At 40.6% G+C, this 16,766-nt stretch overlaps 1 protein-coding gene across 1 annotated transcript in view; it reads left to right on the plus strand.

Moving 5' to 3' along the window:
* The first annotated feature begins 9,267 nt into the window (after positions 1–9,267).
* Positions 9,268–16,766, plus strand: part of DDX60 (DExD/H-box helicase 60) — a 47,051-nt gene continuing 39,552 nt past the window's right edge. Inside the window, exons 1-8 of the mRNA XM_059817762.1 lie at positions 9,268–9,631; positions 9,766–9,835; positions 11,495–11,672; positions 11,815–12,156; positions 12,651–12,758; positions 14,319–14,480; positions 15,394–15,552; positions 16,058–16,199. Coding sequence (XP_059673745.1) covers positions 9,268–9,631; positions 9,766–9,835; positions 11,495–11,672; positions 11,815–12,156; positions 12,651–12,758; positions 14,319–14,480; positions 15,394–15,552; positions 16,058–16,199 — 1,525 coding nt within the window. The remainder of the gene's footprint in view (positions 9,632–9,765; positions 9,836–11,494; positions 11,673–11,814; positions 12,157–12,650; positions 12,759–14,318; positions 14,481–15,393; positions 15,553–16,057; positions 16,200–16,766) is intronic.

Below are 16,766 nucleotides of genomic sequence, written 5' to 3' on the forward strand. Positions count from 1 at the left end.
TCGCTCTCTCGCCTGCCCGTCCGCCCGCCCACCCGCCTGCCTGCGGCGCGGCGGGACTGCGCCCCCTCAGCGCGGTTGCTGCCTTGCCCTGCCGCCTCGGCCACTGGCTGGGAGTGGCCCTGCTCCCCGGCAGCTGCACTGGTCGACAGTTGTGGCTGTATTATAATGAACTTCAATTATAGTATCTGATTATAGCATTTCATGTTTTCTTCTAGCTGCTCAGAAACATAAATGTAAATTGTGTTTAGGTAGTTCATAATGATCTTCCAGAATTTTTTGCTGCTGTGTTAAATGAGTACAACAGCAAAATGGAGGAGAACTTTGGCCAGTTCTGTTGATTGCTTGTAGAATGGCTGATATGAAACAAGAATGCCAACTTCAGCTTTTACAAATTGGTAGGTGAATATTTTATTTTTATAAGCAGACATACAGTGTAACTTCAGCAAACTGCTGTATGGATTGCAGGAAGATTTGGAGGACCGTTTGTGTGTGTGAAAACGTAATCTCATATAATATCAGGCTTGCGGTGCCCCCATTCTCTTACCGTGGTTGTTCTTTCTCTAAACAAAACCTGTTTGCTTATTGTGTCCGCACCCAGTGCACCAATAAGCATTTTGCTGCTGTTCCTGTGTTTGCATCCCTTTGACAGTTTTCTTCTGTGATAATCATGAGACTGAAAGAAAGAGTACAGTGTGTTCAGTGTGATTAGTCTGTGCGCTTGATGCATATGTAGTGAAGAGGTAATCGGATACTTCAGTAGGCTGTTACTTACAATCTGTACTGAATTGGTACAATTATATTCTACCTACGGATAGAATTTAGCCCAAATCTTGATGAACTTTCATTAGGACTTAAAACTCACATGTCTAACACCAAAACTAATTTAATTTTTTCTGGCCTGTATATTGTGTTACATACATTTTGCAGCTGGCCCATGCTGGCCAAGGAAAGAGGCTAGGAAGCAAAGTATGGAATTACAAGGGTAAATATTTGTCATGCACTTGAGGTGTCCCAGCCAAATTGGGGCACACTGAATGTGGTTTTACAGAGGGTTCTTATACCCTTCAGGTGTTTGGGTACAACACAATTTGACTAATCACTAATCATAGTAAAACTTTGCAAAGCAACTATATTTCTGCAGTGTCATCATCCATCAGTGTTCTTGCTGCTTGTCCATTGATCCAGGTGTCCCTGGAATCAGTCTTGCTGTAGGACTTATCTGAAACACCAGATGCTGGGAGGGTTTCAAAGATGTATTGGAGGCGCTAGGATGCCAGCATTACCTTGGTTGTCCAGGGGTATCTTTTATCCTTCATGGACAGCTTTAAAAAGCAAAGTCCTTATTTCCAGGGCTGGGCTGTCCTTCTGGTGCTTGCGATGAGATGGTGTCCTTTAGTTTGTTTTACTTAAACATGAACAATACCAAAGCCTCCAGTAAAATTCCACTACCTCATTACATTGCAGTGTATAATGTAAACTAGTATATATTAACAAAGTTAATATGCTTTCGTACTATAAAGACTGATTGATATAATAGTTAGGGAAGGAAATTTTCATAAGTTGTGGGCACCGCCTTTTAAAATAGATGTTTCTAAAGAAACAGAAAAATAATACTAGCTAAAAATAGTCCTGTTTTCCCCTAAAATTATTCTCAGTAATTGCTGAAAGGTTTGAATCTTTAAGAAACACCTATTCATCCTGAGGCAAAGAGCATGCTTGTGAAATCTCACATCAGATTCATTTTAGCCGAAACTACAAGTAGGTGAGAACAGACCCTGTGTATACAAAGTGAGGAAAAATTTACTAGGGTGTAAAAGGTTCTCAAGCATTAAAAAATTAGATGAAGAACATGGTTGAATTTTTCTTTAATAAAAAGTAAGTCTTCAAGATTTTAGATGTTCTTCTGTAACTTCAAATTTATAGAGGTAGTGCTTAAATAACACTAGTATGAAGAAGCTTTTTGTATGGGTCGGAGATAAATTGTGTGTGTAAATATGGCTGCACTTAGATTTTATGTCATTTCTGTTTAGACTTCTCAGGTAATCAATGCACTGACTCAGAACTGGCATCTTACTTAATGGGTTGTAATAATGGAAGAACAGCTATTTCACCTTTTGCATGGTTTTCTGGAAATTATGATCATTGCTTATGCAGCAATTATAAGCTCATGCAGAAGGTGTCAATGCTGTTAAGTATGTAGTTAAAAGGCTTATAAGGACACATTTCATATCTAGGATGGATATATTTCAGAAAATGCACATGAAATTCTATAGCTTGTGTTTCATTACTTGTTTTGAGGATATTAATGTGCTTCACAAACATGTAGAGAATCTAATTTCAAAACAGCCACATGAGAAAAGCATTCTTATTTTACGAAGAACACTATTCTATTTACTGTCAAATTCTTTGTCTCTCCTTTTACAGCCACATGCAATTTAGTGATGATCAACAGATTTTATACCTGGGGAAGTTTGTTTCATGCCCTTAAATTTGATAGTATATATCACATTTACTTCTCTAGGAAAATATTTGGTCTAACTAGTAGTGGGGCTGAGCATGTGTCCCAATCAGGTATACAAACACACACATTTATACAACACATATATATAAACACAGCTGGCCACATAGATCAACAGAGTCAGAGAAACACTCAGCACTCACTGGCTGATCAGGAAGAAGGCCCTTTAGCAGGAAATACATACAATGCAGGTCCCATCAGTAGCTGGGCCTGTGCACTTGGGCTATCCAGTGGCCGGCCATGAATCCTGTCTCTCTCCAGTTGCCTCCTGCACAAGCACTCACATGCACATGGAAACAAGTCTCTCAGGTGAGCCTGAGATCTTATGGTCTTGCCAGTATTTGGCCTGGACCCCCTGGCAGCCAGCTCCTCCAGGAGTCTCACCCTTAGAGACATGCATACAACATTGCAGACGACACCAAGTTGGGCGGGTGTGTTGATCTGCTTGAGGGTAGGAAGGCTCTTCAGAAGGATCTGGACAGGCTGGATCGATGGGCCAGGGCCAACCGTACGCGGTTCAACAAGACCAAGTGCCGGGTCCTACACTTGGGTCACAACAACCCCATGCAATGCTACAGGCTTGGGGAAGAGTGGCTGGAAAGCTGCCCTGCAGAAAAGGACCTGGGGGTGCTGGTTGACAGTCAGCTGAATATGAGCCAGCAGTGTGCCCAGATGGCCAAGAAGGCCAACAGCATCCTGGCCTGTATCAGAAACAGTGTGGCCAGCAGGAGTAGGGAAGTGATCGTGCCCCTGTACTCGGCGCTGGTGAGGCCGCACCTCGAATACTGTGTTCAGTTTGGGGCCTCTCACTACAAGAAAGGCATTGAGGTGCTGGAGTGTGTCCAGAGAAGGGTGATGAAGCTGGTGAGGGGTCTGGAGCACAAGCCTTATGAGGAGCAGTTGAGAGAATTGGCATTGTTTAGCCTGGAGAAGAGGAGGCTGAGGGGAGACCTTATTGCTCTCTACAACTACCTGAAAGGAGGTTGTGGTGAGGTGGGTGCTGGTCTCTTCTTCCAAGTGACAAGTAATAGGACAAGAGGAAATGGCCTCAAGTTGCACCAGGGGAGGTTTAGATTGGATATTAGGAGAAACTTCTTCACTGAAAGGGTTGTCAGACATTGGAACAGGCTGCCCAGGGAGGTGGTTGAGTCACCATCCGTGGAGGTTTTTAGAAGATGTGTGGATGAGGCGCTTAGGGACATGGTTTAGTGGTGGACTTAGTGTTAGGTTAATGGTTGGACTTGATGATCTTAAAGGTCTTTTCCAACCTAAATGATTCTATGATTCTATACCTGGCTCCCAGGCCAATTCACCTGCTTGCCAGCAGGTCTGGCTTGATAGTCACTAGGGATTGCACACTGACTTACATACCCTCACTCACTCTTGTTTCTGGTTCCACAGACATATGGACCCCTGTGACCCATTGTCTTACGACAGTTGCTGGCACTCAGACCTTCATACAGGAAGGTGGTTAGAAATGGAATTTAATGAGCAGACAGGACAGCCTGTGCTGGTTAGGTGCAGGTGCATGTCGAGACAAGCATTCTGCCCAGCAACCTGTTTACCTGCTGCCTTATCCCTCTGTTTTCCCATGCTTGTTCACCCCCTCAAACCACCTTGATATCTCCCTCCTCCAGAGCAAAACCACTGTTGGGATCCTATTCTAGTGCCTTCCTTACCATTGTCCATGCAGAATGGGCTGCAAACCCACTTCAGAAATCTCACATGAATGGGTAAATCATTATGAGCAGATGCAGATCCCTAGAGTCTGCAAGAGACTTGTTCTTTATTCCTATAAACTGAATAGAAATGTATCAAAATCTAGCTCATCTTAAGAAATGGAGCTGAAATATCTGGATATTGGAGAGCTCTCTATGATGATTAGTTTCAGGAAGAACTGACAAGATGAACATGACTGGAGTTTCACCATTTAGAAAGTTCTGTGAGAAAATGCACGGTAAATATACTAATAAAATTGATTGGGTAACTCTGAATAGTTCCTAATTTAAAACTTTAGCTTGTTCATAATAACTCTATCTTAACACTAAGCAAAGAATTTTTCTTCTACATAAAAACATGTGCGTATTTAATCTTTTCCTTCATTTTCCAGTGTTTCTTTAAGTGACCTCTGAGAAATACACTGAAGGTTCTATGGCTGGTGTTAGACCAGACAAGCAGAGGGTTCCTTATGGTATGGCCTTTACACTTACTAATGTTTGAAAAGTAATCAAAGCATTACCAGATTTCTTATCACTACTTCCTGTACTTTGTGTTGGTACAGTAAGGTTAATGAAATAAATTAAAATATTCATATATTTAGTTTAATCTTTGGGTCAAAAATTTCTCCCATCTTTCCACCATCTGTATTGAATTTAGGGCTAGATTCCAAAACCAGTTGAGGCACAAGTATGCAAAATTTGAATTTATGCATTTATTTTAAAGGAGAGAGCTTAGCTTAGTTTAGCTTAAGATAGGTGGCTCCTGACAGCTTCAAATAAGTGTTGGGGAATTTTTATTGTACCCCTTGAGGCAAATTAAATACACATTTGTTCTTGAATATGAAGTGATTTAATGGACAATGCATGGGACAGAGTCCTACTGCCATAAGTGGTTCTACAGGGAGTCTGCAAAGATGTGGCATAAGCTGATTCCTTATACACGCTTGTGCAAGCACCAGTCATATCATTACAAATCAATACTGTAGCATTTCTTATTTTATCAACAAGGGAATTTGTTCTCCCTTATATAGAGTCATTCCATCTCTGGCATTGCTGTTTCTATTGTTTAACCTGGTTCTGAATTTAGGCCTTCCCACTGCCAGGACCAGGTCATTCCTTGGCCTCCAATTACCATTGCTGAGCAGTTGCAGTTTGAATTTCCCCTTCGTAAGATGTCTCAAGTTAAAATTTCTGCAGCTGTTTTTCTATACTAGATGGCTACTGCCAACTGCTCAATGATTTTAGGCACTCTGATTCATGCTTGAAAGAATGGCTGTCTTGGATCCTCATCTCAAGCATCTATCTCAAACCCTTCCCTCTTTGCCTTATGCATTATGTAGAGACATCTAAAAGAGTGTGGTGGGTTGACCTTGGCCAACTGCCAGATGCTCACCCCGCTCTTCTCTCACTCTCCTCCCTCAGCTGGAGGGTGGAGAAAATAGGATGGAAAAGCTTGTGGGTCAACACAAAGACAGGGAGGCTGCTTACCAGTTACTATCACTGTCAAAACAGGCTTGACTTGGGGAAAAGTAATTTAATTTATTGCCAATTAAAATAGATTTCAGTAGTAAGAAACAAAAATAACATTTTAAACAACACCTTCCCCCCACTGACCCCTTTCTCAGGTCTACTTCACTCCTTCATTCTTGACTGCTCTATCCCTTGCCGTCCCCTAAGTGGTACAGGGGGGATGAGGGTTGGGAGGGTTAGTCAGGACATAGTTTTTCTTTACACTTTACCCCTTCTCCAGTGTAAGTCCTCTTCATGAACTGCAGTCCTTCAGGATAAACATGCTCCAATGTGGGCTCTCCATGGGCTGCGGTTCTTTCAGGGCATATGCACCTGTTCCAGAACAGGGTCCTCCATGGGGGGACCTGACCTTGGTGTTTACACTAGTGTTTCTCACTCTTGTTCCACCCCCAGTGGCGTTTTTGCTCTTTCTTAAATATGTTTTCATGGAGGTGGCACCAGCTTCCTCAGGAAAGTAAAGTGTCTGATCTGCCTATTAGTCAGGTGAATAGCAGACCTAAAATACACTTTTCTGAACAAAAATGCATCATCCAAAGGGATGGAGAATTGAATCTAAAGGTCTGTCTTCAGGACCTAATTAAAAGTTATATTAAAATCTGTTGAAGCATTGGGCTAAAGATCATCTCCCATTTAATTTGAGGAAAGGAAATAGAGAGTTCCAATGATTTCCCAGACTGTTACCTACCAAAGAAAAAGAAAGTGTGCTGAGAGCAGGGAGCAGGGGCTTATCTTGGCTGGCTAAACAAAACAATTGTGATATGCTGGAGTACTGTGGGTGTGTTACTGTACTGTAAAAGATACCATTTTCCTGAGTCTCTGGAATCTTTGTACAGGTCTCAGAGGCAATACAGGATGTGGAAAAGACCTCTGATCTGCTTACATGGCAGTGTTATGTGTCAGCTGTCCAGCAGGGAGGCTGTCGAAAACTTATTCTGATCCGTGAGGAGACTACTTACATATGTAACCCCAGCCGTTTTCTGTGCTGTATCCTGCACAAGTATCTGACCTGAAGAGGAGCTGAGCTTTTTTTCTTCTCACCAAGACAATCTGATACATAAACTCTGTTTTCCTAAATGTTGTTTCAACAGTACTTGGGTACCCAGGTTCCCTTGTGAATCGAGGCTTCGCTATTTTAAACTAAGTGATAGGGGTCTGGTACTGTTCCTGCTAAATGATTTGCTGATAATGCTAAAAAGTTGTGTAAAGTATACCTCTCAGTTTATTTTTATATGGAATTTCCTACTTTAAGAAAGCAGGCTGGTGGAAGAATAGGTTGTGATGAATAAAGGGACAAAAGTAGGAATTAATATTTTCTGCACTGTGTATATGCAACCTGCATTAACAATATTCTCAAGCAATGCAGGGTTAATGGCTCTTGGACCGTTAGCTGGAGCCACCATGGCTGAAAAGCGTAATTTAATGGAAGCAAGGAAATACTGGTGATACTTTCCAGTTCAGGGACACAGTTCTCCCGGCACCTCGGAAATGAAACCTGAACTGGCCGGCCGGGCCGCACCGGGAATGGAAACCGAAAGCTGGTGGGACGGGCGGCGGCAGGGCGCGACCCCGGGGCCGCCCGCCGGCGGCGCCTTAAAGACCGGCTGGCGGTGGAGCCAGGCTGGGCGGTGGAGCGGGCAGCGACGGCAGGTACTGTCCGGGCCGGGGCTTTGTTAGAAGTTGTGGTTAGAGTTGCCTAGGGTGGGGTTTGGGGCTGAGACTGGGATTAGGGTTAGGGCTAGGGCTGGGTTTAGTTCTGGGGGGCCGTGGTTGGGTTTAAGCATTGTGCTGGAGCTCGGGTTGGGGTTTGCATTAGGGTTGCAGTTGGTTTAGGTCTGGACAAGGTGGCTGGACAGCATACAGGGGAACATCTGGGACTTTGCAGGCAGCAAGGGAGCACTCTCCAGGCTGGAGGGGCAACAGGGATCTGGCAGGGTGTCAAAGCCACTTGTTTGCCTCTGCCCACACTGTAGCCCCAGGCATCTCAGATGTCAGTGTGTACACTGCAGAAGAGCACTGATGTAGGAGAGTATTTAAGCCTTTTTTTTTTTAAAGGAAATATAGCAGTCCATACATGAGTATGTACAGATACAGTTTTGCTTTCTTTGAGAATGGCTGACTTGACTTTTTCAGATATGGAAAGTCACACTTGCTTAGGAGATTGCTGAAGTAGTGACAGCCATTTTCTAGGTAAGTGGCAATTTCAGCGTGCAAAAACACATGATTCATCCCAGAATGGTTTTCTCAAGCCTTTGATACAGCCTTTTCAATTTAGATAAGACAGTGGAGAAAAGTCTCAGGTTTCTTGTTGCCTTGACAAAAAGTACGTATGCAGGTACACAAAAGGTGACTTTATGTAGCTGTATGTATATAAATAGATTACATTTTGTGAAAATAGGTATTAAAGTTCAACTGTAAAGTTATGTTAAGCACACCACTGTAATATAGCACACTGTGTGCAGTATTTTACAAGTAGATAATAAATGTATTTTTGTTTCTTTTTTCTGCAACTTCCTTTGTTTGGAGTTCAAACTAACACAAGGTGAAAATCAAAAAGAAAATTATAGCTTAGTTTTGAGTTGGTGAAATCTGAAAAATGTAGGTTGCACTTTAATTTCTTTTGTTAGTTTTTTAAGAGAGGTTTTAAGAAAGGTTATAAGACTAAAAATGACATCTGAAGATGAAATAGTCCTTTTGTGGTTTCAGGAAAATGAAGGATAACCATGTCTAAGACATATGAATATTGCAATGGCAAATACTGCAACAATAAATACTGCATGAGGCTGTTACCTGAATGGAAACTAGAAAAAAATGAAGTTCAGAAGAACTGAGCTGATGTGGTAGGGATTGTGCAGGGTTATCCCAAGCTGCTTGTTTGTTCTTTAGCTCAAAGGAACTGAACATCATGACCTCGTAAGGTGGGGAGTTACCCTAACCATTCCAGTTGTATGGTCACTCAAGATTTGAGAATTCTACCCTTGCCAAAAAGAAGATAAAAGCTAAAAGTGAATAAAAAAGTGGGATTGATACCAAGCCATGATTACTCCCATCATGCAATGAAGAGGTTGTGGCATGCTTACTTGTGACTGGATTAGCATGAATGGTGTGGGTACAAGTCACTTGAACCAGAAAACATGGATCATTCCTTGGAGTGTGCCATGTAGATATAGCTAATACAGCAAATTATTACTAACCCCCCCAAGGGTCCCTTCATGTAAAGCACAAACCAGATATTTAATGCTCCTCTTTAGTAAACTTTAAGAAAGACAAAAGCTGATGTTTTCATTATAGTTGATAAAAATATTTAATTGATCTTAAAATGAAAGTATGTCTCACAGGGATGTTCACAAAATGCTTTCTGATTTTTCTTAAATGTTTTTCCAGTGTGATTATGAAGTAGATAGATAATTTAATGGTTGAAGCCTCAGAGCATACCATATTTCCTGATAATTCTCTCTTGATTACTTAGTTTTCTTGTTTTGGATGCCAGAATCAAGATCTGTGATGGATTCTGCAGAAGATAATTTCAAGAAAGTCGTTCATAATGATGCAAAGGAGAATGTTAGTAATGATGATAAAGATAGTGAGTGTAGCGACAGTGAGAAAATAGGCTTCATTCCAACAACAGAAGATAAAGAGAGTGGAAGTACAAGTGACAGTGATGACGAGGATGAGACCAGTGACAAAGCAGAAGCAGCTGTTACTCAGATGTTGGAAGAAGAGGAAGATAGACAAAAGGAAGCTGAAGACCCAGATTACAGTAACGCTTATAGTATCTTGACCACTGAAGAAGTGACACAGCAGGCATCACAAACTGAAGGCAAGGATTTCAGAGTTCTCCAGCATGAACATGATTCCCAAAGCCCTGGTGAGGAGCTGTGATTAGCTTATGCTCATGTCTGTGGCTTTTATTGCAGTGTCTTACCTTTCGGCTATTTTGTACTTAATTGATGAATTATGGTTATATGGTTCTATCAATAACGATGTATGTGGTTATTTTAGAAATAAGGAAACATCTTGAATTTCTGAAGAAGTTGAGGCTACACATTTGGGCATCCCTATCAAGAGCTCAGTAAGTACACTGTGGTTCATGGAAAGAAATGTAATAAATGGTAATAAAAATAGTTTCTTTGAACTAAGTAGACATCACAGTGTAGTGCTCGTCACCTAGGTTTGTGGAAAACGAGGAGACCTAAGGCATGCTTAGGATTTCATACTTCCTCCAGTCACAAGAAGGAAGACTTCTAATATAATAGAAAGTCTGACCAAAGAGTAGGGATTGTCTGCACATTTTAGGAACTGATCTACAATTTTAGCTATTGCTATTTATTCTTTTTCAAATTCTTTATCATGGTTTTTTTGAGCATGTTTTCTCACATGTTTTAAGGCTACTACTTTTACAGCATTTAAAACAGTTTTCCTACAAGATTTTCCTGTTCATATATACCTTCTATGCTTTTGCACATCAGGTCTCATGCATGATCTTCTGCATCTCCAGATTCTAATTCCTTTCCCTGCTTGATATGGAAAAGGATGAGCAATAGTGCCATTCTCATTGACAGTGAAGTGTCTTCTCTGCATTCTGGAGCTGACATGCTAAAGAGATTAGTATTAACTAAAGGCAGACAATTGAAATGGGTAAGACAGAAGTTTACATAGTTTTTGTTCATGGAAGGCTACTCATTGCCTTATAACAAACTGGGCCTGTAAACCAGAGGCTGTTGATCCCAGCCAGAAAGGAAAGCTGGGTCTTCCCAGGTGTGGAACTAGGGTGATGTGTATCAGGCATTTTTAACAGCCTTGAAGAAAACAAGCATGTTTTAACCATTAGAGTATGGATGTTCTCATAATATGCATTAGTATTGTAATATGTAATAGACAGTGTAGTATGTAATAGACAAACATGAAAGCAGAGAACCTTTTCTAGAAGGGCTTGCCTCTTCTTCATCTGGACCTGCAAAAGTTCTTCTAACTCCTTGGTCTTTCCTGAGTAAAACATCTTGTCCCTGGACTTTCATGGATTCTTGAAGAGCTGGAGAATGCAGTCAATTCCTAGGATGTATTAAAAACTACTGAGATGCTGCCTGTTTATACTTGCCATCTTCAGTGAAGAGGATTTGTTTCAAGTTTGACCTAAGACTGATTAATGCAAATTTTATCAACTTTCATAGTTTTCTGAGATGGGAAAGGGATGAAGAAGTCTTTTGGTCTCTTGTAGGAATATATTGTGATTGGATTCATCTTGCTGTTAAGGTATTTTTCTTGCTATAGACATTCCTTGGATGAGGGACGTAGTTGTCATGATAGTTGTTGATAACCAACTTACTGTTTTAACTGGAAACTCAGGCAGGAAGGCTCTCAAGATTTATTTTGTAGTTATCTCCTGTGGGGTATTTCTTATAGAACAGATAACACTTTCTGCATAAGCAGACATGGGCAAGAGGTGCTACATAAGTCACAGAAGCCTCAGAAGCTACCAAAGTATCCGGAGTTGTAAAGGAGACAATTGCTAATACATTCAATAACTGAAAGGATTGAAAGCTATTTAGGACTAACCATAGATCCAGAAAAGATGGTTTGCTATTGATTTAATTTATACACTTAATGTTTAGTTGATTTAATTAACAAAAAGATTTATTTTAAAATCTATTAGAAAGCAAATTTCTTCTGTTCCATGTCCCCAGCTTTTCTTGGAGTAATGTTATATACATGCTATTTCTTTTTCTTTCAGGTATGTCAGTCTGTTAAAAGACTTCGTTGAGTCTGAATTCTTTGTGATAGATGGGGATTCCTTACTACTTATGTTTTTAGAGGAGGAAACACAGTATCTGAACTACTTCTACAAAATTGAATGCTTCCTGCAGGATCTCACTGAAAAAGGAGCAAAATACATCATTGTGTTCTTCAAGGTACTGAACAAGTAACATTTGTTTGCTCTTTAAACCACTACACTCCTTCAAAACCAACTGCTTGATTCTAACCAGGATTAGGAAACTGTTCATTGTGTCAACAAATGTAACTGAATAATTTAATTGTTTTTATTTCTCACAGGATGCAGAACAGATGTACTTTGCGTATCCTCATGTTCTTTTCTTACGTACTGCATTAATAGAACACCTGAGGAATAACACAGGCACAGCTGTTCATGCTGAATTTTCCAATTGTCTGTCATCCAAATGGGAGATTTTTCTGAAGAAAAGCTATCCTTACTTCATCATTGTATCTGACATAGGACTGACCTCTCTCCAAACAGACTATTTATCTATTTTAATTGCTCATTCATTGTCGAAGAAAATCAACGTTGTGCTTGCTTCAGGACAGGAGTATGATATTCTTAGAGTTTACGGATATCATGTTCAGAGTGTGTATAAACACAGATTATTTTTTCAAAAGGTAGGTTACACAACTTCATTGTTGGTTTGCAATAACGGTGTTAGTTCTACTTAGCAGATTTAATTAAAATATCTCAATATGAGTATTATATTTTGCATATTAAAATTATAAAGCACTGATACGTGGCTTATTTTATGTATCTTTAACCTACTCGTCTTGAAATCCTTAACAGGCAAACACTGTGACTGGTGGCAAATTCCTGCCCTGCTCTCTGTAGTCTCATTTCACATCCTTGTTCACTTAAGATATGGTAGTCTCAAATACAGCCTTTCCCATATCTTCTGTATCACGTGTCTTAGTTGACTTGTAATATGCCAGACAAGACCAGCATTTAGGCCAGGAATGTGATTTTTAAAGGAGTTTTATTTAGAATAGATGTTTCTTGGAGGCTGAGGATTGTTATGTATCTGAGCGGTTTCTGTCTGTGGCTGGTAGTCCCTGATGCATTGTATCTATTGGCTTTTGCATATAACTTTGACTTCTGCACTTCTTAGAATGAAAAAGATCTGCGATATGCCTGTGAAAACCTAGTCAGGTGCAAAGAACCATTCATGTATCTATATGAACATCTCAAGCTGAGCCTGAAAAGCATACAAAAAGAGGTAATTGGACCTCTTTGATCCTTTTTTCTCCTCAGGTTGACTGTCTTCCTCCATTCCTTTACCTAAAATTCTTTCGTAGCCAGAACTAGGGGCTCTTTTCCTTATCCTGAAGTGACACCCTGAGTCTGAGAAGGTCTCCTCTGTGCCCACTTTTCTTCACAGCAGCTTGAAGCTGTTTCTTTCTTTAAAGTTCACTAAAGTAGGATGGTTCAGCTGGAAGCTGGTCGGTGGGATGCCACTTAAGGGATGTTTCCATCTTGGCGACTGCCTTTATCCTGTAGAAGATGGGAACCAGCCCATTCAGCAGAAAATGCCATCTGTGGCATAAATCCACCCTTAGCCACCTGAAGGGTTGCGGCTACTACCCTCCGGGCTCACTGTGGCCATTGCCTCACCCCCACAGCAGCAGCTGGCTCCTGAGGGTAGGGTGTGGGAGGGTACATTCAGCAGCGGCGAGCAAGAGTTGGTGTTGCTGCCAGCAGCAACCTCGTCTGTAGAGACATCTCAAAATATAAACCTCTCTGTTGCACTTGCCAAGGCTTGCATACTCTGTTAACTATAAAAGTATTCACAATGTGGGAATCTTTTTTTTTAAGAGCTTGGTTACAGTTGCAAGGTCTGTGCTTGCATGATTAAAGTGATGGATTCATTAATCTCATTTTACAATATTTCAACCTTAAAAATTTGGTATTTTTATGCATATATTATACCTAATATATATGCCTAATATATATTAGGTATATATAATTTTTTATATATATATATATAGATATAAAAGTGCCTAATAGAGATCCCTGCCATTTTCCTGAGTGTTAAGTTACATTGCAGTGTTGTGATTGTAGGTCTGCTCCTGCAGAGAACAACAGCAAGGCTTCCTTGGACTTCAGTGGGAATGATACTGGTTCAGCAAGCTGATTTTTCTTCAGTCCAGAAAAAAATGGTGCTACTTAGAAAGCATTTTAGAGTCAGTAGAAACATGGCTGCTTGGCTGCTGCTAATATTTTGTTTTATTATGATTATCTTTCCTGAGGCAAATTCAATTATTAGATACCCCAGAAGCAGAAAAACATCAGGGTGCAGCAAGGGAAGGCAGCTGCTCCCTTGGGGCCTGGGCTGTGGGAGCTCCCCTGGAGGTGGCAGGGCAGGGCCTGGTAGGCAGGGCCTGTCCCACTGCCCCAGCCAGGAGCAGGGCAGCCGGGGGGCAGATGCAACCCTGGGCATCAGGCACCTTCCTGGGAACGGGCTGAGGCCAAACTGGGTTGTCAGCCTGCTGGGCTGTGGGGAGCTGGAGACTGGCACTGCTGCAGCATCACTGGGGCAGGGACTGAAATGGGGGCAGGCCCCAGGGGTGGGGCAGGGACAGTCAGGCCTGTTGGTATCCTCAGGGATGTGACAAAAAAGAGCTATTTTTACTAATGATTGTGCCCACTTTTCCTTCTGTAATTTTCATATCCATTTTTTCCCTTCTCTGGTGGAACTCTGTAAAGGATAAGACTTCTCTGGTTTTTATAATTTTTATTATAGCGGTTATTTGTGCTGTTTATAATGTTATGCCTACAGGTTTGCCAGACTGTCCGTCTTTTGAAACAACTGTGGCCTGAAGGATCTGACATTCGGCGTGTGGTTTGTGTTCTTTCTTGTGCCGTGGGATTAAAAATATACAACATCATGTTGGAAAATGCAAATACTTCTGTAGGAGCAAAGACAGAGCAATCAGCAAGAGTAAGAATTTTTTGAATATCTTTTCAACACAGTGACCATAAGCATTTTGCTAACAGGAGAGATGGCTGGCCTTCTAGATCCCAAGCTGAAGAGAGGCCCAGCTGCTTCCTTTGTGACTGCACTCTGTAAGTGGTCTGGTTCAGATAATTGCTGTGGCCACAGCTTTTCCAAAGGAGCTTGGTCTCTCTGTGGGTGGCACTGTACCCCCTGCCACAGTGGCTATTCCTGTGGAAAGTTTTACCTTAGGGCCAATTACTTCTAGGAAGTTTTACCTTGGAAGGTAGTTGCAGTCATTATTTTTCTTTTCCTAAAATTCAGTGGCGTGCTAGCTTTTACAGAAGAATACACTTTTCTGCAAGTTAGCAAGACATTTCAGAAAAAAGGTTTCTTTCTAGATGCGGTCATGACATAATTTTTCTGACCATGTAAGGTTTTTGTCAAGTTAACACAGACGCAATCTGTCAGTATATATTTTATGAGACACATATTCAGTGGACTACAGGATAGCTACGACTGGTTAGAACAGCTGGATTTCTGTACAGACTTTTTGCTGTGCAGTTGAGAAAAGAGCATAGGCATATATCTAGATATTAACTTTTCCTCTTAAAAGAATAAAATTTCTAGCCAGACACACTGACAATTGTTTTTAAGTTTTGTCTTGATTTTCATAGTCATATTCTTTTCAGAAAAGAGGTTTTTTTTTTACATTATAACTGATCTGCATCTACCAGCTCTACAAGAATATTCATTTTGAAGTAAGTGTATCCACAAGTAATTACAATGCACAAATTGTTTAAATAGATCAAAATTATTAGCTGCTTTAACAAAGTGCAAACCAATGAATTAACTAGAGGTGAACACAATTATTTTACTGAAGGATGTGGTCAACTGGTTATCTGTCATCTCTCAACAGGGAAGAAGTAAACCCCTATCTCCAGAAGAAGCAGCTGACCTCTGTAGAATGCAATGTCTTACAGTGGCTTTTCTTCTTCATATGCCTCTTTCACAGAGAGCTCAGATTAGGATCATGAAATCCTGCTGGACTAAGCAAGTTTTACCATTAGTAAAAATGGTATGTGTAGCACTGTCTTACTTCCCCTGTTATCAGGTGCAATTGTCATTTCAGTTTTCATTTTCCTTTATATGCTGCTTTAGTCATCTGATGAGATCAAAGAACGTAACGTACCCGCTGGAAGCAAACCTTACCTGTTTCAGGAATCTTGTGAGCCAAAAATCAGTGGAGCTAGGAGAGTGTTTGGGGCAATATCTCTATATTTGACCTATTCGTAGACATTTTCAGTTAGCCAGCGTTAGTGTTAGGGTACTGGACTAGATGGACCTTTTGGTCTGATCCAATATGGGATGTTTGATTGCAGGCCTTTTTATTTTTTAAAGTTGATTATTACAGTGAAGGGGAACAGTGAAGGCAGTTTCCTGATGACAGAGAAATCAAGTAACAGTGTGTTGTTTTTCATGTCAATAAAATATGTGGTAGTTAACCTTGCTTTGGAGATGGTTTGATCCCTCTACATGAAAAGGTGCTCAATAAGAATTAATTGTTTGCTTTATTTTAACAGCAACAGTTGTGTATGCATTTTGCTCTGACACAGCTAAGTGATACAAAACATTGGAAATTGGATTTAACTTACCTGCCTGACTTAAATGATGATTCACTGCTCATAAATCTTGCACATTACTATGAGGTTGAGTACAATAAAGGTATTTATCTTTGTTGAACAGTTTGCTTTCTTACATTTCTAACTTTATTAAGCTGCAAAATGAGAATGAAACTGCTTGTACAAGGAGAAATGAGCACAATTTTCTGATTATCCATATAATAGTGGATACATTTAATGGAATAATAGGGAAACTTTTTTCTATAGCCAAGTCTAGAAAATCACATGTGAAGTGTCTTTCACCAGTACCCATTCAGAATACTTTACTATGTCATATCTTTGATGTACCACCTGTACTTACACAAAGGAAGAATGATACAGCATAGGTAGGAAGAGGTCTGTGCCAGTTATTGGGTATGCTCAGCCGTTTGGTTTTTAGTCAGCTTTCCATCCATTTCATTTTGTCATAGTGCAACACAGTCAGAACAGAAACTAGATTTGATCCCTAATGTCACTGTGACATTGGGTAATATTTTTAATTTCAGATGAGATTGATTCAGACAAAATCATATACTCTCTTATAAATACATGAATTTCAGAGTTGGGCATTTAAGAACACCGTCAGATGTGTTAAAGATTCACAAAAAAGTTACAAAAGCTGACAGAGCAA

Source organism: Gavia stellata, chromosome 5 (assembly GCF_030936135.1).
Source record: "Gavia stellata isolate bGavSte3 chromosome 5, bGavSte3.hap2, whole genome shotgun sequence".
NCBI lineage: Eukaryota > Metazoa > Chordata > Aves > Gaviiformes > Gaviidae > Gavia > Gavia stellata.